Source organism: Delphinapterus leucas, chromosome 15 (assembly GCF_059928025.1).
Source record: "Delphinapterus leucas isolate spDelLeu-1000000601 "Yukka" chromosome 15, BTC_Dleu_Yukka2, whole genome shotgun sequence".
Classification (NCBI taxonomy): Eukaryota; Metazoa; Chordata; class Mammalia; order Artiodactyla; family Monodontidae; genus Delphinapterus; species Delphinapterus leucas.
The window spans coordinates 41,369,430-41,391,028 of NC_143143.1; the positions used below are offsets into that span (position 1 = coordinate 41,369,430).

The following is a 21,599-nucleotide window of genomic DNA, read 5'->3' on the forward strand; positions in this document are numbered from 1 at the left end:
CCAACAAAACAACCTAGTGAACAAACATCCTTTAGAGCAGTGCTTTCATTTCAGATCATAACCTAAGTAAGACATTTTCCATAAGGATATATGCATTTGTGTATGTAGTATACACAAAAATAAGTCAGAAGTTTCACAAAGAAATACTAATTCTTACAATATGCACTGTGCTGTGAGTTTTTTTGGTCTGTTCTATTTTACTCTATTTCATTAATTTTTTAAAAAATACTGGCTCTTGACCCACTACATTGATTTCATGACCAACAAATGATCACATAAGGTAGCCTGAAAAACAGCAGTTAGGAGACAAGTTTCTGGTGGAGTGGCCCAGGGATCAGAACTGCACTCCTGACGCACTCCACCCACCCAGCCTGCCTGCTGGAGACTGCCTTGAACCTTGCCAAACCTCATCTCCCTCAGGAACCGTCTATGGCCACCGCCTTCAACTCACTGAACCATCCAGTCTGAGGTGACTGCTCTGTCAGCCCTGCCCTGAGCCACCCAGCCCCCAGTGGTCCTCGTGGGCCTTTGTTCCCACATCATGCGTGTGGACATCTGACCTGCCTCTTGCGCTGTTCTCTGTTACGTACACACACATCTTAACTCCACACTGAAAACGTGCACTTCTTGAATGAATGCACATTTTTAAACTTTAACAGCCTTTAGGCTTAATCTCTGAAGAATTTAAAATTAAAAAAGAAATTATTATAAAAGAAGTCACATTTTGTCTTCCATAAAAGAAAACTTCATCATTGACCAAGAGAGGGCAATAAAACGCAATGTTCAAACCCATGCCCCTTTTCCCAAATGTCTCTATTTCAGTATTTTAACAATGCATAATAATCATATTTAAAATTTCATATAAGCTTTCAAATTATATTTGATTAAGAATAATTATAGGGATTCCCTGGTGGCGCAGTGGTTGAGAGTCCACCTGCCGATGCAGGGGACACGGGTTCGTGCCCCGGTCCGGGAGGATCCCACATGCCGCGGAGTGGCTGGGCCCGTGAGCCATGGCCTCTGAGCCTGTGCGTCTGGAGCCTGTGCTCCACAACGGGAGAGGCCACAACAGTGAGAGGCCCGCGTACCGCAAAAAAAAAAAAAAAAAGAATAATTATAAAATGTAAACGTTTTTGAATTTCATGATACAAAGATGGCTCATAACTTCAGGCATAAGTAGTCTGCAGTTACCTCAATGATGCAGTTTCTACTTCAAAACTGAATTTACACTGGAGTTAGGATTTTGATTGAATCTAGAACTTAGAAGACACTATTGCCAGGGGTGGAATTCCAATAATGGATGCAAATGGAGCTTTGTGTATAATAAATAAATAAATACGCAATATAGGTAGAACCACATCAATTTAGCACTTCTCTCTTGTGCAAAATTTAAAAGCTTTGTTAATGATATCTGATTTTAAGTATTTGTATCCAAGGGTTTAAAACATTACTCTAGATCAGGATCAGCAAACTATGATCCACAATGCAAATCCAGCCTGCCACTTAATTTTTGTAAGTAAGGTTTTACGGGAAAACAGCCATGCTTGCTTGTTCCATGTTGTCCATGGCCACTTTCTCACCATTTTCTTAAGTAGAAATTTTTTATTGATTAAAATACAAAATACAGTAAAACCTCTAGACTGCTGTGGATTGTGCTGGGACTGTCACTCTTGGTGGATGTTTCTTTCCTATAAGCCTCAGAGGTGAAGGTTTCCTCATTCCCCATGCGGGTCTCGCCTCCGCGGGAAGCTCTTGGCAGTGCACGTGCATCGCTCATGTGTGAACAGGCTCCTCCTCTTCTCCCCCCAACAGGTTTCTGCCATCCGAGGGCCTCCCCCTCTGCTCGGGGCACAGACTGAACGACTATCCGCTCATCACATACAAGCTCTCCATTTCCCGGGGCACCGGTTCCAAGACACAGGTGGCCAACGGCTGCTCCGATGTGCCAGGCTATTGTCTCACCTCATCAAGGCCCTGCTTCCTATGTCCGAAGCTGCAGCTGAGGGTTTCTGCCCAGCAGCACTACTGCCTTGTGGGCACATGTGTCATGGGCGGGGAGGTTGGGAGGATGCTGTCCTGTGCACCACAGATGCTTAAAATCATCCAGGCTCCCTCCCACTAGATGCCAGTAGCAGCACCTCCCTCCCCACTGTGACAGTCACACATGTGTCCAGTCACACACATGTCCAGACAATGAATCAGCTGCAGCGGTGGGCAGGCTGCTCGGCGGCTGCTCTCACCTCTCCAGCATCCTCCCTCGCTGCACCTGTTTTCTTGTCTGCACTTCTGCTCATCCCGACACCTTCTCACCTCCCAGTTTCCACCAAAGGTCAATTATTTCAATGTCTTGGCCTCGGCTCCTTTCCTTCCTCTGAATCCCCTCCCCAGCCTCCTTTTTCCCCTCAGGCCATAAATACCTCTACTAGAGGTGCCTGCCATATATATGCCTCTGTGGGCAAAGTCCAACTGTGCAGGAACCTGCAGCTCGTGAGCTCCTACAGCCCTGGAACAATCCAGCCTCGGGCCGTCTCGGCTGTGCTCACGTGCCGCGGTGGTTCAGTGCCGCGGGGGTTCAGTGCTGCGGGGGTTCAGGAGCGGCTTTCTCCCTGCCTCCCTCTGGGTTTAAAGTTTGTTATGGAAACACGAGGTATTTGCAGGATGATTTTGTTCAAATATAAAATCTTCCCACCCGTGTAGGAATTTTACAAAAACCAAAGTCATAAAAACAAAATTAAAAATTACCAAAAAGCCCAAATCACACCCCTCCACATGACACATTAAACGAGGGATTAGAGAAATCATTATGGAGTTGTGTGATGGAGCCCAACTTGTCGATTATATTTCTTGGAGTAGTGTGAGTGAAAAAACAAGAACAAAAACCTCTTCAGCTTTGTGACCACACACACACACACACACACACACACACACACACACACACACACTCACCTGGCGGAACACTTCGTTCACGAAGTTGATGTAGCCACGCGTGGACAGGAGGATGCGCTGGACCATCTCATACACGGCGCGGTGCTCCTCCTCAACGCCACAGACACTGCAGCTGCTGAGCCGGCGCTCGGACAAGGTGCCACTGTCCGAGTGGCTTCTGTCCTGCTCGGTCGCCCCGCCGTTGTCCAGCTCTGGCGCCCGCTCCGGCACTGCACCTCCACCCCCGACGGTCTGCAAGAAAGGCACCCGCTCCTGAGTGATCCTCCCAGACTCCAGAACACCTGGCAAGACTGAAGGCTTGCCTTGTTTTCACGGACTCCGGTTACCATGCAGTTGAAGAGCAGCTGAAACGCAGCCCTGCTCGGAGCACAAGGGACTCCAGGACCTGCACTTACCCACTTTCTAATTCACCAACTAACCTCCTCCCCAACTAAGTTATTTTAATGGGAAAAGTATTGCAGGGAGGGAGGCTGCGAAATGTTATCAGCCTAAAACGTTTGGTTTATATCTGTAAAATCACAGAATAAATTAATGTGTAAATGAATTTACCTCTGGTCTCCACCCTTCAGCACTTAATCTACGGTCACAGAGATTTGAAAATTTGGTGGATTTTTTGCAGCCACAGTGCTGGGAAGCTTCATCTGATTCACATGAGTAAGTGACACCTTGATCGGAGGAGTGTCAATATCTTTAAAGAGTATTTTATGAGAAGGACCTTGATCTGAGTTTTATATTCAGAATCTCGGATCAAACTTAACTAAAATATTTATAAAACTTTAAATATTTAGAGGCTTTAGGAGCACAAAGAAATAAAATAATCTATGTAAGCATTCACAAAGTTTAATTTGTTTTTTGCTCTCATTTCCCCCAGAATTAAAGATTTCCTCCAAACACAACATACATGTAATTTTGCTTCAATCTTTGTAAATTACAGTAGTATTATTCTTTTGTGTCAAAAATATATAACCCACATACCACTAAAATTCTACCGACTGTGAATATTTTTTACAAGAAGTGACAAGAAATGAGTCGTACAAAATAACTTCAGCAACTACCAAGGATAGTTTGAAAGCAAAGCAGATATCCAAAAAATAATCTCTAGAGAAAATTAATAGAAAATTATATTAATAGTAACTTTTCTCTTCATGCCTGGGATATTAAGCCTGTGTGGCTTATCAAAGGCACTGCCACACTGTGCAGTGAGCTACCCTATAGAAATTATTTCATCTTTTTGATGGGTCAACTACCTTGCAGAGAAAAATAAAATTTTACTCATTCTTACTGATATACATACATTTTTAATCTGTAAAGCATGGAGGTTGGATTAAATCTAATGTCCTTTATGGCTTAATAAACTGTGACTTTTTGATCAATAACTTTCATTTTCCCAACAGGCCAAAAAAAAAAAAGTACACACATACTTACATAGAAAAATTTAAATGGCCACAAATTCTTTGGCACTCCCTCTGCAGAAGGGGGAAATCTGCGTCCCCTCCTTTGGATCCCCACTGGCTGGGGGACAGAGTTAACCAGCAGAACGGAAGGGTGGAGGGGACCTGTGCCTTCTCGGGCCCCGGGCCCAGGAGGCTGACCACTCCCGCTTGGCATCTCTGTGAACTTTTGCTCTCGGAGCCCTAAGCGGCCAGGGAAGAAGTCCAACTGCCTCGCTAGAGGGGCTACGTGGAAAGGGAGGCCCAGTAGAGCCCAGCCTTCCAGCTGCATCCACCAGAGTAACAGGCACGGGAATGAAGTCATCCTGGACCCTCTGGACCAGCCAGCCATTGACCACCGCCCACTGACCTCAGCTAATGCCACATGAAGCACACAAATTGTCCAACCAAATCCCACCCAAATTCCTGACCCAGAAAGGGAAATAAGTAATATGATTAAATGGTGGTTGTTCTAAGCCACTCCATTTTGAGGTCATTAGATAACGAATTAGATAACACAGCAATTAGATAACTAAAATCATGTATGTAAAGAATTATGTTTAAAGGCACCAAATTGTTTCTAAAAAGTGAGTTCTGTGATCCAAATAGAACATAATGATAACATAGATGAACTTCCCATCATGCCATAAATTGAAAACTACTTCTCTTGATAAAACAGTGCTTTTCTCAGCCTCCGCTAGTTCGCACCAGCAAAAGGCTGCTTTCCAAAAACATCTGTATGATTTAACAGACATTTATAATTATAGTAAGTGATGAGAGTGGAAACAAACTGGTAATTCAAGTTTAATCATTTCTTGCCTCTTTTCTGAAGATTAACAATAAAAGAATGAATACGAATTAACTACAGAGAGAGGTCCATTTTCTGCCCACTACAATCAAGCTGGAATTCTCAACTACAATTTAGTATTAGTTGATTCTGGTGGTAAATATAAAGATGCTTTTTACCTCTTTGCCATACGATGAAGGCTTAGCCAGTGAAGCAGACATATCTGCTTGGACTAGGTCTGTGCTGTTAGGGCTCAGGAAATTGCATGATACAGGCTCCACTTAATCCCTCCCCTCCCCACCCTGGTTTCCTCTCAACCCATGGCTCATACTGAGACTTGCTCACCCTCAGGGTCAGGCCAGATGAGGACACCCACAAAGCAGGTGTGAAACGAGGATGCAGCTGCCGTTCTGCTGGTGATGCCTGATGCCACTCAATTCCCCGTCATGATTTGCCCATGGGGTTGGAGGCAGCCTACGCTTGCCTTGATAGAAGTAAGAACACAGAGCACTAGAGTGGCAGTCAACAGACAGGTGGGTCTGTGTGATACACAAGCTTCCCCAGGGGTGTCAAGTTGTGTGATTCATCTTTTCTAACTGTTCATCCCATAAGATACAACAATTTCGGGAAACCCATAGCCCATGAATCATTATTGAAGGGCTGGCTCAGAATTAGTAAAAGTGGTACTTTAACACTGTAACTAAAGAGTTATCATACAAATAAGCGCGATCAACTGTCTTAGTATCGCACACTGTTTTTCATTCCCTCATGGACTTCTTTGGGTTTTAATGCTTAATTAATGTGCTACTGAAATTTTAAAATCACTACTCCGCTTTCTCTAATACGTGCTGGAGTACTTCTATGTCATACAAAAATGAATTACCAAGGAATAAATAATAGTTCACTGAAAACACTTTTGGCTGAGATGAAGCACCAAGAATGTTCAGGTTTGAAAGGGGGATTTGTGGTCATTGTTGCCAACATGGTACCAGATTTCCAGGCAACCGTATTCTCGCTCTCCCATGAATGATGCCACCAAACAAGAATATCTGTCAAACCACATTCTCCGAGGGCTAAGTGAGCTAATTCCTTTCCTCTCTGGTGAAAAATACTGTCAAAGTTATCAGTTCTAGATCAAAAGGAAGTAAATTCACTTTGGAAAAACACACACACAAAAACCCCCATACATGACCTTTAACACAGTAATAGTGGCAAAAGTGTGAACTCTATTTGGAAGCAGCATTATAAAATATTGTTTTAAAGGGCTTTTATAAGAGCAGTACATTCTTTGAAAAGAGATTCTGGATCACCTGACTTAGACAGTGATGTTCACTTTACACGGGTAAAATTATATTAAACTTGAAACTCCAAACAAAAACTTTCAGGAGATAAATACAATTACATGTGCTTTTATTCCTGCAACTCCATTTCCAAAATTTAATATTCAGTTGTTTAAACTGCTTTTTCTCCTGTATGATATAAATGAGGAGCAGAACATAAGGTAGACACACGTGAGACGAGAGGGAAAACAGAATTGTAAGGCAGAAACGGAAACACAAGGAGACAGGTTGGCTGAATAATGACCAAGATGTCTACGCGGAATCCCGGAACCTTTGACTGCGCTGCCTTATGTGGCAGAAGGGCCTGAGCAGATGTGACTAAGGACGCTGAGATAGGGAGAGGACCCTGAATTACTTGGGTGGTCCCAATGTAACCACAAGGATCCACAAGGAGGCAGGAGGAGCAGACACAGAGAAGGTGATGTGAAGATGGAAACAGAGGGAGAAATGATGTGATGAGGGGCGGTGAGCTGGGGAATGCAGCAGCCTCTGGAGGCCAGGTAAGGCAAGAGCATGGACCCCCCTCTCCGCCCCAGAACCTCCAGAGGGAACACAGAGCTGCCCACACCTTGATTTTAGCCCACTAAGACCGGTTTTGGCTTTCTGGCTTCCAGAGCTGTAAGATAATACATTGGTGGTGATTAGCTACAGTAACAGCAGGAAACTAACATAACAACTGACTGCAAGGTGTATTAACAGCCTGGACCATGGCAGTGGCCATGTCTGGGCATGGCCACCTTCAGGGCACAGTAACCGTGGGCCTGGATGGTGTCTGCCCAGCATCCCTTCCCCCTTCATGGAACCCCAGTGCTCTGCACCTCACCCCTCGCATGCAGCGCACCTGCCTCACAGGAAGCTGACCCCTGGCACCAGAGGAGCCTTCTGCTTCCTGGAAGCTGGTCACCACCCCCTGGGCTGTTCACACCCCCAGATCTGAGCCAATCAGCAACTTATTTTTGTCCTCAGAGCGCACAGGTAACCTAAATTGTTCCCCAAAGACAAAAGGGAAGGGCTCTGCACTTCTGGACTGTCTTTAAACATGAACTAGGAAAGCAGGGCCCCAGCTGCTGCTGCAACCTTCAGGGAGGAGCAGAGGGAAAGGGCGAAGGAGAGAACAAGGGAGAGGGCAGGCACCAGCCACAGCCTCGGCCAGCCTCACCTCGAGCTGCTCTTTTATGAAGACTGAAACATTTCTTTTATGGATATGACAGTTTTGAGTTCTGGTGCCTTTTTCCTGTTAGGGTGCTAAAACTCTCCTAACCAATTCAGGACGTCAGAACCTTATGACACTTTTAGCTATATAATAAAAGGAAATGAGTCACAAGTGTGAAGAGTCAACAGGAAAAAAATTAGAACCTGGAGGCAGTGGTTAATTTGCTAGTCTTGCTACTTCTTATCCTCCAAATGTATTTTTCAAGAATGAGCAACTTATTTTCAATAAATACAGGTGATGATTTTCTGAAATTTTGAAACTAGGCAGGAAAAATTACATCCTTTCTACGACAGCGTTTTGAATTGCCTGCATAACCACATTGAGACACCATGAAAAATTTATCAGAGTGTGACTGAGTTTCTTCTATTTCCTACAGATTTTTGTCTACCTGAGGATTTTTAGTTTTTGTCTCCCTGATGGGTGAATAAAGGCCTCTCATCGTGGCTCAGAACTAACTGTGTTTTCCTGACTGCTGGAGAGATCCAGGGCCATTTTTATTTCCTCTTCTGTGAATTGCCTTTCACCTCCTTTGTCCATTTTCGGTTAACTTATTTGTCTTCATATCTATTCATAGGTGCTCTTTATACAGCAGAGACTATGAACAGTCATGATGTGACCAATGTTTTCACAGTCTATTGCTTGGGCCTGGCTTTATGTTATATTTTGACATTCTAATTCAAAATCAAAAAGATTTCTAAATCTTTTTCTATTTATTTATTTATTTTATTTTATTTTATTTTTTGCGGTACACGGGCCTCTCACTGTTGTGGCCTCTCCCGCTGTGGAGCACAGGCTCCGGACGTGCAGGCTCAGCGGCCATGGCTCACAGGCCCAGCCGCTCCGCGGCATGTGGGATCTTCCCGGACCGGGGCACAAACCTGTGTCCCGTGCATCGGCAGGCAGACTGCTCCACCAGGGAAGCTCTATTTTTTAAAATAAAGTCAAACCTCGATTAGTCTTTGGTTTGTGGGTTTCATCTCTACCAAAGGTGGTCTCCCACTTCCCAAATTTATACATTCTCCTAGATTTTTTCCTAAGTTCTTTATCACTTTGTTTTTATATTTAGACCTTAAGTCAACTTAGGCCGTAAATCAATGTGACCAAGTGCTTATGTACGTGATATGAAGTGAGACTCTGAGAAAGGGACAGACCGAGGGACAGACAGACAGTTTCCTCTGGCTTCCAGCGCTGCAGATTTCATTAGATATTTGGTGCTAATCTCAGTGTCATTCCTTTGAAATAAATGCAGTTCCTGTTTGGAAGTCTGTAGCATTTTTCCTTAATCCCTGAAAGCCAAATGTCTGTTTAGGTCTGTTTTGCTAATTCTTCCTGGGACTCAAAGGCCCTTTCAGTTTAAGGCACGACTGTTTTTTTTAGCTTAGGTAAACTTTTCTTACTGTTCGTTCAATTATTACTTCTCATTCTTTTCTCCTTCTGTCCTCACAATATCTACAAGGTAGGTCTGCACTTAAGGTTTTATCTATTAGTTTCTATTTCCATCTCTGATTTTTTTTATCAGTGTTGTGGGATATTTCGTCAGAAAACCAATTTTATTCTCAGCAGTGATCATTACCATTTAGAGTTTACCTACTAAATTTTTAAATTCAGAAATTGAAGAGTTTTTAAAACTTTCTTTTAGCGAGTCTTTTGTTGTTCTCATTACGGAGCCTGTGCTCTGGACCGGCTCGGTGCTCTGCCATCAGGGTACTGAGTGCCCCTCGGGGAGTGCACCCTCCAGCCCAGGCTGACATCACACATCTGGGAACTGCAGAGCATCAGCCAACCGGCACTAAGTGGACCACACTTCCTGCCCCTGCTCTTGGCGCCAGTGAAACAAAGCACACGAAACCATGACTCCTCCACACAGCGGCCTCTCTGACTTCCACAAGTGGTCCTGCTCTGCCTGCACAAAGGTCTGAAGCCACACAGCCTGCCAAGAAAGCCCCACATGTCTGACCAATGCCACTGAGAGAGGGAAGCCCCGCAGCCCCCAAGGTGAGAAGAGGGCTTCACCCAGGCCTCAGGGAGACACAGCCATCTCTTCTGGGGACCCCACAGTGGCTCAACAACCACCCGAAATCCTGAGCTGCTGACCCACCCCTTCCCTCCCTGAGATCCCAGAGGGCACCTGGCAGTCTCAGGGGTCCTCTCCACGGACCACCTCACAATTCCTGAGGACCCTGCTGGGGCTGGGAGGAACAAGGCAAGAGAGGCCCTCGGCATCATGCTCAAGGTCACTGGGGCCCGAGTGAAGCACGGGAGGTGAGAGGGAGCCAGGAGCGCACAGGTCAGCCACCTGCTCAGAAGGCCTCCCTCGGCCCCAGGGTCGCCTTGTCATGGCAACACCAACAGAGCACGGCAAGTGCTTCCAACTCATGGCTTCCTCTGAGACTTCAGCAGTACAGACAGAGGAACCAGTAAATTGAGTCCCTATGACCAACAACCTGTGAGAGCCAATAACCCTGATAGTCAATTACTTTGGTGTTAGTATAGGTTATGACATCAGAATTGAAAGATAAAAAAGTGATGAATGATATACCTGAATGATTTTGGGCAATACGTCAACTCCATTCTTAGCGTTTTGTGTTGCAGTTAGATACTTTTTTTCCAAAAAGAAAGTCACGATCCACTTAATAAAAACAACGCGAGCTGCCATGTATGGGGTTTTCGTGCTGTAGGTGCTCTCACTGTCTCGAGCTGTAGCAACATACACGGGCTTTGGTCTCAAGTGGGGGATGTCTGCAAGACAGAAGAACACATGATCAGAACATCATGTAACCCCTACAAATGTTTCAGTTTCTAATTAAATAGACATATATCTGGTTGTTTAACAGCAGCTGAGATTTAAAAACCCAAGTGATTAAAAATGGCATCTTCTGGTAGGCTCGGCTCTGGGCCTGCCTTGCAGTCTGACCAACGCGGGGTGGTGGTTGCTATTACCTACATACAACTATGTATACAGCTGTGGAAAAACAAAGGTCATAACTCTTTTTAACGAATTTGAGAAATTACATGAGATTACAATAGTGAAAATCTTTTCACATATAACTAATTTAATCTTATTTTATGACTAGAATAGATGTAAAAGCATATATAGACATTTTTTATTGCATTAGGTATTTTATCACCTAACATTACACTGATCAAATCTATCAATCTTTAGTTTTATATCCTTCTCCCTTTAGATGCATCCAAAGACATAGAATTAGTATAATCGACTTTATGTCTAAAAGAATTCAGACAGTCATGTTTCATCTTGGAGATATCAGACACCACCATTTCCAAAGAATTAATAAGAAGTCCACTTCTCATTCTTTAAACACCATAATTAATATGAAAATGATATGGTATTGAATCTGAGACACCATTTGCTCTAAGTTCAACTCTCTTATGGAAATACCTGCGGCAGAAAAGTTCTCAACAAATCCCTTGTAATCTAAGGATAGTGACAATACACTATGTTTTCTACAATGAAATGGAGGACTCATAAAATCAGAAACAATTTTTGAAAAAATTACCCACAAATATATAGCTAACAAAATACATACCCTGGTACCACTAAAAGTCAGCACTTCTACCACTTTCCAAGTGAGCCGAGCTTCAGCTGCTTCTCCTTGCCCAGGTGTGTGGGTGAACTCACAGACACCCAAAGATAACTGAATTAGCTGTCCACACTCCCCAGATGTGTTAACGGCTGTTGTGACCTTTTCTCTTCCAAAACTGTTCTTGATCATTTATTTGAACTATTTTCACTCATTTTAAAATAATAGGGAGAGAAAGATTTGTCCACCACCCCACTCCCTCCGCCACCACTGCAAGGGATGCTTCTGTCCTATGCGTCCTCACCTCTTATAGAAGGAAAACCCTGGAAGCTAAATTAGAAATCCCTTTACGTTTCCTATCTCTCGGGGGCTCACCGTCCCTTGGTTCCCCAGTCACCCAAACATCTGTCCCTCCATTAGAAGCTGTGAGTAGCACCTGCTGGATGAAGGATGCAGTGCTGAAAAAGCCATACTGAGGGCAGCTCTGTGGCCTGTGCTGGCCTCATCCCTGGGCAAGGTCTGGGGTCTCCACACCCCACCACCCGTAAGAGTATACTTCAGGAAATTCAGGATTTTTTTACATTAAAAATTTTATTAAATGTAATTACACCAAAAATACCATGATATATATCAAATTACTTCTAAGTACAGGAGCCACAGATTCCCTTTATTGCTGTGAACTGAGGTAAATCTTAGTTTGTACAAATAGTTAAAATCATTCATTAGGAAACCGTAAACTTCTTACAACAAAGTTACCATTAAACATGAGAAAGAATGATTATTTTATTTAAAAATAATCAAAGTCCACTTTGGAAGAGGCGGGACACACAGCCCACTCAGTACTTACCAAGCACAGGCTTGTAGATGTTCGTCAACTTGGTAAATGATGGAAACAAATGAGGAAGGTAATACTTTCTAAACAATGTAAAAAGAAATTTGAAACCAGTCTCTTGATTCTCCTTGTGCTTCCACTCCAAGCTTGCGGCCTTCAGATAACACATGGGAAAAACATATATATAGTTACATTTCAGGTTAATGAACACTCAACTGAAATGCTGCTATGTTATTAAAATTCCTATCCTAAATAAAAAACGTGAGAAATAGCAGTGACAATTATGTAATAACATCTTAAAACTCAAAAGACGACAAGAAGGAATACTTCAAAACAAAACAGTAACTAGGTTAAAAACAGAATTTTTACCGGATATTCAAAAAAAAAAAACAATGATACCGTATCTTTTTAAACTTGTCCTACTACATCATGCCCATATTTTTTTCTACATGTTGTCTGTAATGATTTAATGTCCTTTGTGCCCTTAAAATGTTCTGTCAGAAGTAATCAGGTGTTTTTTTTTTAATTCAAAAAAGGCCATTTACAGTAAACAAGAATTAAGGAAACAATCCCTTGCAAGAATTTTATCCAATGTTACCTACATGCAAAATCATTATCAAAACACAAAGCTATGGAATCTTGGAAAGGGCATGAAAAGCAATCCATAGGCTACATGTATAACTGAATCACTTCACTGTACACCTGAAACTAACACAGTATTGTAAAGCAACTGTATTTCAATTAAAAAAATAGAGCAATCCATAGGCTGGGATAAACCTGGCCTGCCAGCCCAGCTACAGATTAAGTTTAACCCCTTCACAGTGTCAAGACACTGTTTCCCCCTCAAATAACCAGTGCCGCATCCCCCAGTGGCAGCACTGCAAACAGCTCCCCCGCAGGGAGAGGCCCACACAGGCCAGGAGCCCAGATGGTGATGGGGGGGGGGGTCCTCCCACAACTGAGGGAAACGTGGCGTGAACAGGCCCTTAGAGAATGCTTGCCACTGGCCGTCACGCTTGTGAGACCGCAGTGCGCTCTAGAGCAGAGCTTCCTGACACCTTCCTGACTCGGCCCCCCCGGGGCACCTGCGGTCCAGGGAGGAGGGGCCGTGGCCGACCTAGGGCAGAGGGGCCCATGTCTCCCACCTGTCAGAAGCCCCCCGGGGTGAGGCAAGGGCGAAGCTCTGCTCCGAGGACCCACCCACCCAACAGGCCGAGGGAGGGAGGGGGTGGGCGGACACGCACACACAATCCTGCACACAGTGGAGGGGGGTCACCTCCACCCTCTACCAATCCTTCCTCTGATGGGGTCCCAGGGGCTACAGGACTCATCTGAGGTCACACATCTAGAATGAAACCCAAGTCCCCCAGCACATCCGGGTTCTGGCTACTCTGCTGCTCTCCTGGGATGGATGGAAAGCCCGACCCAACCACTCCTGACATATGGGGTTGAGAGGCGTGCAGGAGGGGCCGCACAGCTAGGACATGGGGCTCCCCGACGGCGACAGAAGCCAGGCCAGGCGCTCAGGATGTGGGAGTCCTGTGCCTGCGGTGCTGCTAAAGGAATCGGGGAGAGGAGAGCACACAAGGTCGCCCCGCGGGACATGGTGGGCAGAAAGGGCAGTGAGAAACACAGTCTCCTAGAGGAAGGTGGAAAGGAGGAAAGGATGGGAGGGGAAGCATCACAGGAGGAGAGACCCTGACAAAGAAGGGGGTCCCCTGGAATCACCCGGAAGGTCAAGGACGACAAACACTCAAGTGTCCTTCTCTGGACCTGACACTAGAACCCTGTGCATCCCGGGTCCCTGATTTCGCGGTGACGGGGCAGAGGCAGGCGACAGCCGGTGTCAAAGGCCCATTGGGTGAGGAAGCGGACATGGCAGAGATCACACGTCAACAAACCAGGTTGGGACGGGAAGGACAGAGCCTGGACGACACCCCGGAGGAGCTCAGGGACCAGGGACGTGTTTGCTGAGAGAAAAGAAGCAGTAGCTTTTTCCAAACCTCATCACTGTTCAGAAATACAGACCAAGAGACATAAATCCCCTAGTTTAGTTCTGTATTCAGCTGGTAAATTTCAGAGAAAGGACCACGCGCCATAAAGCAGGCCGTGCTGACGGCAGGATGAGATCATTCCACGGGTTTCCTTCCAGGACCCCTGCCCGCTCTGCCCAATCATTCCGGACCCACCCGGTCAGCCTCGGGCTTGCTCCTCCCCCATCCTCCCACCAACAGGGGCAGGAAAGGAACAAACAGACAAAAATCGTCAGATACTCTGAGATAACAGAAATACCTATACTGGTCTCTGTCCCTGGCTCCTGGCACAGAGGCCCTAACACCCTGGTCACTTCTAAGTGACAAGAGCTCTAGGCAACTCTGAAGGGGCTCCTGGACGGGGCTGGTCACCAGGAGGACAAGCCTCGGTCTGAAGCTTGGAATTTTCAACCTCTCCCCGCCCCCTGCCCCATCGTTCCAGAGGCGGGAGGGGGGCTGGAAATGGAGTTAATAATTGATCATGTCCCCGTGAAGAAGCTGCCAGAAAAATCCCAACAGCCTGGGTTTCAGGGAGTGTCCAGGCTGAACACATGGACACTCCAGGAGGGGAACGCACCCCCATCCACAGGGACAGAAGCCCCTGTGCCCCGGATGCCCCCAGACCTCACCCTGTGTGTGTCTTCATCCGGTCGTTCACCCGTGTCCTCTATCATATCCTTTCATAAACTGGGAAATGTAAATCAATGTTTCCCGGAGTTCTGTGAGCCACTCAGAAAATGAATTGAACCTGAGGAGTGAGTCATGTGAACCTCTGATTTGTAGGCAGATTGAACAGAAGTCGTGGGCAACCTGGGGACCGACTCCCTGCGACTGGCATCTGAGGGGGTGGGGGCACATTAGAGGACTGAGTCCTTTCCTGTGAGACCTGAGGCCACCTCCAGGTAGAGAGTGTCGGAAGTGAGTTAAATTGTTAAGATACCCGGCTAGTGTCGCAGAGAATTACTAGGTGATTCAAATTCCACACGTTTGGTGAGCAGAAGTGTCATAAGTGAAGTGTTCTGTGTGAATAATATGAAACCATACGAAAGTAAAGGAGACAGATGGAGGATGGAATTGCGCCCTTTACGCACACATACACACACATACTAGTATGTAGGCCTGGTCTCTGCTGAAGTGTCCTGGCACACATTCTATGTTTAGTGAAATACCAAATAAAATCATCTCAAAGAAAAAGCAAAAATATAAAATATGAACAAAGAGGAAGAAAAGAGGCAATGTTTTCTCCTTCCTACTGAGAATACGACCATCACTGAATTATCCACGATTTTGCTCATACCTGAGTAACCATATATTTCAACAGTATTTGAAGAAAAAAGCATGTTTGGTCCTCAGTGATCTTTTCCCCTGATATGGCTGGCAGGAGTGGTGTGATTTCTTCTGGATATATCTTTGCTGCAGAGTGGAAAATAATGAAACCTCTTTCACCAAAGTTAAATTTCAAACAGGGCTTTGAAAAATGGCCTCTATTGAAATACATGTACCTCACTTTGCTGTACAGCAGAAACTAACACAACATTGTAAATCAACTACACTCCGATAAAAATTTCAAAAAAATAAAATAAAATATATGTACCAACCACTGGAACTGCTCACACTTCAGGCCAGGCCCATCTGACACAGGGGACAGAGGCCCATGAAGCCTCCTCCCACACTGGACCATTCTTTTCCCTTTCACATTCTGCTCTGGCCAGCCCAAGATCAAATACCTGTCACTGGGCAATAAAGTGATAGGCAGTAATAAATCAGTGGCCCTAATGAGCAAGTTCCTTGAAAACTCACTGGGCACAAACGGCTGGCATTAATAGTCCGGTGAGGCCACCACTGTCCTTCCATGAATGCTGCATGAAAATACACAGCTGGCAACAAAGAGCCTGGGGGAGCAGATGAACGCCCACTTATAGAACAATCGCGATGAGGGCAACAGGCAGCAGTTTGGGAGGCGGATTTAAATCTCATTAACAGCAACAAAAGCACTCACTCCGGACGTACCATGCGTCTCTGCTCCTGCCAACAGCCGTCCCCTCCCTTCCGTTCCTGTTTCCACCACTCCAGTAAATTTCTCCTGTCATCATTTCATATAAAACAGGCTCCAACTCTGTCAGTTCTAATGTTTGTAAGAATCTACTGTGAGTACAAAACATGACTACCCATCTATGAAACCAAGGTTTCTATTCAGGAAAAGGACAGACCAAGGAATTTCTCAACGCAACTTGGAGGGTTGTTTCCACCTGTAAGATGTGCCACCATCGCTCACCGTCAGCTGCGCTGGGGCCAGGATTGATGAGTGTCTCCAGTGTACAGGGCCCCCTGGACGACATGATGGCTGGGAAACCAGGCACCAGGCAAGCAAAGATCAGCACCTGCTCTTCTGCACAGTTTGTCTGAAGTGCTTGAAGCCACAGGAGATACAGCCTGATTCCTTCACATCTTATCTAAAAACAATATCAAAGGCAACAAAAGTAAATACGTACATGTATTTGTAGGAATGCATTGCAATGTAGCATTGGTTCTGGGGGAAAATAAACTAGAAGCTAAAAGCATTACTGAAGTCCTGCACCAAGTCCTTCCCTGAGTGACAAGGAAGCAAGGGCACTGCAACCCAGCACGAGGGCCAGAGTGCCTGAGCTCCAGTGCAGCCTCAGCCACTTTCTAGCTTTCGCTGTGAGCCGTGGAGGACCACTTAACTCCTCTGTGCCTCGGCGCCCCCATCTGTAAAACAGGGACGATAACAGAGTTTACCACAAAGTGCTGGTATGGGGTGAAGTGAGTTAGAACTGCCCAGCTCACATAAGTGCTACCTAAGCATTTCCTATAAGCAGTACTTCATTCTTCATGGCAACAGCACCCATACCATCAACGCTTGAATACTCATGAAAACAATGCAAAGAGAATCGTCCTCCAAACTTACACTGCGCTTTGGATAGAATTTTTGTCATGTCACTACATTATGCACATGTATGATGTTCCCGAAAATCAGAACACTTAGAGCTGAATAGGACCCTGAAGACCTGGCTCCCCTGTCTGTGTCCCTACTCTATTCTCTCCTACACTTTGCCATGCGCCAAATCGTTGGCATCATCGGTACAAAATATCAATATAGGCAGATGTGCCCTTTTTCCTCCTCTGCACTTACTTTCAACTTCCCATTCCAAGAATTCATAAACACAGGTAACTCCATTTTTATATTCCTAAATGGCTGGGAAGATGATGTCAATAAAAGAGGTTAAATAAGCAAAGGAGATGAAAAAAATGTCAGACGCAGCTGAAAGACATAGTGAGCTCCAAATACAGGTAACTGAGGGGCTGCCTGATCTCCTTTCAGTGACACCAAAGTGGTGCTGATTCCTCCACAGCAAGTGTTCAAGCCAAGCCCCAGGCTCTGCAGGAAAGGTAAGAGGAGGAGGAGAGACAGGAAGGAAGAGAGGGAGGGAGGGAGGGAGGGAAGGAGGGAGGGAGAGAGGGAGAGAGGGAGAGAGGGAGAAAGGGAGAGAGGGAGAGAGGGAGAGAGGGAGAGAGGGAGAGAGGGAGAGAGGGAGAGAGGGAGAGAGGGAGAGAGGGAGAGAGGGAGAGAGGGAGAGAGAAAAGCTTGGCTGACCCCCCAGAGAAGTCAAATACACCAAGACAGATACCCCATCAACACCGAGCCCATGACACCCTTCCAGACGTGCCCTGGACTCAGCTCTGCTCTGCTCTGCTCTGCTCAGCCGCTCACACCTGCCCAGCAGGTGAGATGAGCGGTGACGATGCTGAATACATAATGCTATTCAGCACTCAACAAAAAATGACAGGGCTCTATGTATAGCTAACCAAATTATATCAAATTTAACAAGAGAAAATTTTCTACATACTCCGATCACAAATCGCCAATTTTTTATGTTAACTACATTAAGATAATTAAATATAAATAAGTCCAATAATAAACACAAGATAAGCTGGTAAGTTTTAGCTATAAGACCATTAATTAAAATAGGAGGGACAAAATATGGAACAGTCACGAAACTAGGGACAGCTCATCTCTTTTTTCCAACAGGTAAGAGAGAGTGAACCTATTAAAGGCACGCACATAAATTAAATAGCTATGAAGTGAATTATCTTCCATAAAACATACATCCCAGGCTGGCTTCTTTTGCCACTTACGTTTTAGGGTCATCTTATTCCAGCATCAAATGGTATACTTTTATAAAAGGCACATTCATTATAAATAAGCCAATTTTAACTTAAATTACAAGATCAACCCGCTGCAAATAAACATTCAAGAGTCAGCCTCTGCTGCTCTTTTTCCCCACAAGTGTTCTCAAAAAGAGCAAAAAATAGGGCTTCCCTGGTGGCGCAGCGGTTGAGAGTCCGCCTGTCGATGCAGGGGACACAGGTTCGTGCCCTGGTCCGGGAAGATCCCACATGCCGCGGAGCGGCTGGGCCCGTGAGCCATGGCCGCTGAGCCTGCGCGTCCGGAGCCTGTGCTCCGCAACGGGAGAGGCCACAACAGTGAGAGGCCCGCGTACCGCAAAAAAAAAAAAAAAAAAAAAAAAAAAGCAAAAAATAATTGAGAGACAACTATAATTTTTAACAACAAGATTACTGGGGTGAACAGAATCAGGTACATTAGCTCTGAAGCTTAGGGAGGATCTGGTTCAACTTCTCTTTTCTGATGATACAGCTGAAGCAGTCAGCACCTCGCCGGTGGTCCCCTGGCTGCACAGGGCAGAATAGAAATTAGAACGCAGGATTCCAAACTCCGAATGCCAAGCCACTTTCTCCTACTAATGTTTAAAATGTCTAGCACAATAAATTATTATGTAAGTATAAAACTCTAACAATATTTGTCATATCATTTCTCAATTAAAATAAAAATTAAGTTAAATGGCTTTTAAAGATTTTATTTTTCAAAATGGCCTAATTTTGTCACTTTATGGCATGAATAAGTTTAAGAGTAATTAAAAAAGCCATTACTTTCATCTAAAATAAATACCTTAATAGAATTTCCAGTGTGTAGAAGCTTCTTTAACGTTGAGCCTGAAAGTTTAAAACAATGAATTAGAAATGGAGTATGTGAATGCATATCTAAGACCTATTTTTTAAAAATTAGCTTTAGAAAGAAAAAATGCACTTATGACAAAAGATATCATTTTTAAAAAATAAAAGGAAAGAAGGCTGACCTTCAGAAGCAAAGCAATGTCATAGAAGGAGAGATGTTGTTAGGATAAAAATACTTTAAGTATGAACCTCTTCAAAATTCTTTTAAAAGAGTCAAAGTGATTGATATTAAGGTAACCCAAATGCCCACGGTGGATTATGTGCAAATGTCTCTGTCAGGCACAAAATGAATGATTTCTTTAAATCTCTAAAGGAAAACATAATATAAAACTACCACTCACAAAACATTTTTACAAGACCATTTTGCAAATATTCAGGACAGCATGTCTCTCTCTTTGCAATGACAACCACATTTATGGGTTCTGTCCATCAATAAATCATCTAGCAGAGCACTTAGGTCACTGTTGAGGAGAGGAATTCAAGGTTTCATCAGAACTACACCAGCTGGTGCTGCAGCCCACTTGGGAGAGAAGTCTTCCTCATGAGGACAGAGACATAGTACCTATTACTCGCTAGATGTGTTCATGCCTTTAGCATAGAGATGGCTTGGCAACCACATCTCAGTATCACATGTAGCCCCTAAATGAGATCTCAACCTCAAAAAGGAAGTAATCTTTTTTTTTTTCCTTTTTTTTGCAGTACGCGGGCCTCTCACTGTTGTGGCCTCTCCCGTTGCGGAGCACAGGCTCCGGACGCGCAGGCTCAGCGGCCATGGCTCACGGGCCCAGCCGCTCCGCGGCATGTGGGATCTTCCCGGACCGGGGCATGAACCCGTGTCCCCTGCATCAGCAGGCGGACTCTCAACCACTGCGCCACCAGGGAAGCCCCGGAAGTAATCTTTTAAAATAAAAATAAATTGGAAGTCTTAAGCGAGAGAACCTTTTTTCCCAATTTTTTTGAGAAAAAAAAATTATTTCGATTTCCTGATGGAAAGTTCTGTGCAATATTTTAAAATTGGATATCAAGTCACTTTACACCACCAACATATTTTGAAGAAATAGAGCCAGTGCCTCGACAACTGCTACAGGTTGTATCTATGTGGACAGATACACGTATGTCAGTTAAATGCATACACTTTAGGAATTCATTACCTAGAATGAAATCACTGGCTTTCTGAAGGAACCTTGTACAGCTATCTGCTGTACTGTTGATAACACCTAACGCTGGGCTCGGTGGGAACTCACCATCGTCGTGACTAGGTTGCAGCACTGAATTACTAATGGTTTGTGATGAAGTAGGAAGTTAAAACACCCACTTCCCTCCACATCTGTCACCAAAGCACGTCTAGTGATTTGGGGTCCAGAGTCAGCATTGACTAGGCTGGGCTCTCTCACAGCTGAGCCCTGAGTGCCTGTGCTCACAGGACTACTTATCCCACACCTGTCCTCCACCTGGTCCTCGTCCCTCGCCTCCCTGTTCATCCACTCTTGGACCAAGCCCACTCTGCCTCAGCTTAGTATTTGCTCCATTATGTCCATGGGGACCTCCCAAGGCTTGGCAGAGCCGGCAGAACCTCACCTCCTGGGAGACTCGGGATAAAGTCTTCACAGCTCTCTTCCCAGACGTCCGGCAAATCCATCATCTTGCAACACATTCTCAGAAACAGTTTCTCCTGCTCATTGTGTGTGACCACGGGGGGGTTGTCAGTCCTTCCTTCCCCTTCTTGAAATGGGCTCAACATTTTTATTTTAAACTCTCAGCCTACCCACAGTTGCCTATATCTACACTTCTCTACACAGGCAGGAGAAAATACATAGGAAAAGGACAGACTTTACAAAGAGACACAGAGAATCTATGCCCCGTATCTGTCAACAGTACCCTACTTTTTGAAATGATTCTGTTAATTCGTTACAGCAGCAATAGAAAACTAATATATATATATTTGATCTATTCCATCCTGCTGTATTCAGAAACTCTCAGATGTGTGAGGCAGTGCAGCTTAGCAGTTGCAAGCCAGATTCAGGAGCCAGACTGCTAGGGTTCAAATCTAGGTTCTGTGCTTACTGTGTAACCTGGGTCACTTACTTACTTTCACCATGCCTGAGTTTTCTCATCTGTAAAATGGGATAATAACAGTGCCTACCAGAGAGCACTGTAATGAGGTTTAAATGAGTTTATATACATGCTTAGAACAGTGTCTGGTACATGCGAAGCACATTCCCCCCGAAAGACAGGGCATCAGCTATTCTTTAAGGACCTCTTTTTAAATAAGATCAACATTAGAAAGAAAAATGTGTGCAGTGCAGGCACATGTCAGAGGGTTTCAACATGAGAATTGGTGATGAGTACCTGAGAGCCTTCCCTGGTCACGTTAGGTATTTCTTAAAGACCCTAAGTTCACAAAGATATTTCTACTTTTAC

At 44.8% G+C, this 21,599-nt stretch overlaps 1 protein-coding gene across 1 annotated transcript in view; it reads right to left on the reverse strand.

Annotated features, from left to right (window-relative positions):
• Nucleotides 1-21,599, reverse strand: part of RALGAPA2 (Ral GTPase activating protein catalytic subunit alpha 2) — a 264,917-nt gene that overhangs the window by 188,789 nt on the left and 54,529 nt on the right. Inside the window, 6 exon segments of the mRNA XM_089896513.1 lie at nt 2,947-3,177; nt 10,256-10,455; nt 12,106-12,244; nt 15,421-15,536; nt 16,399-16,576; nt 19,114-19,157. Coding sequence (XP_089752639.1) covers nt 2,947-3,177; nt 10,256-10,455; nt 12,106-12,244; nt 15,421-15,536; nt 16,399-16,576; nt 19,114-19,157 — 908 coding nt within the window.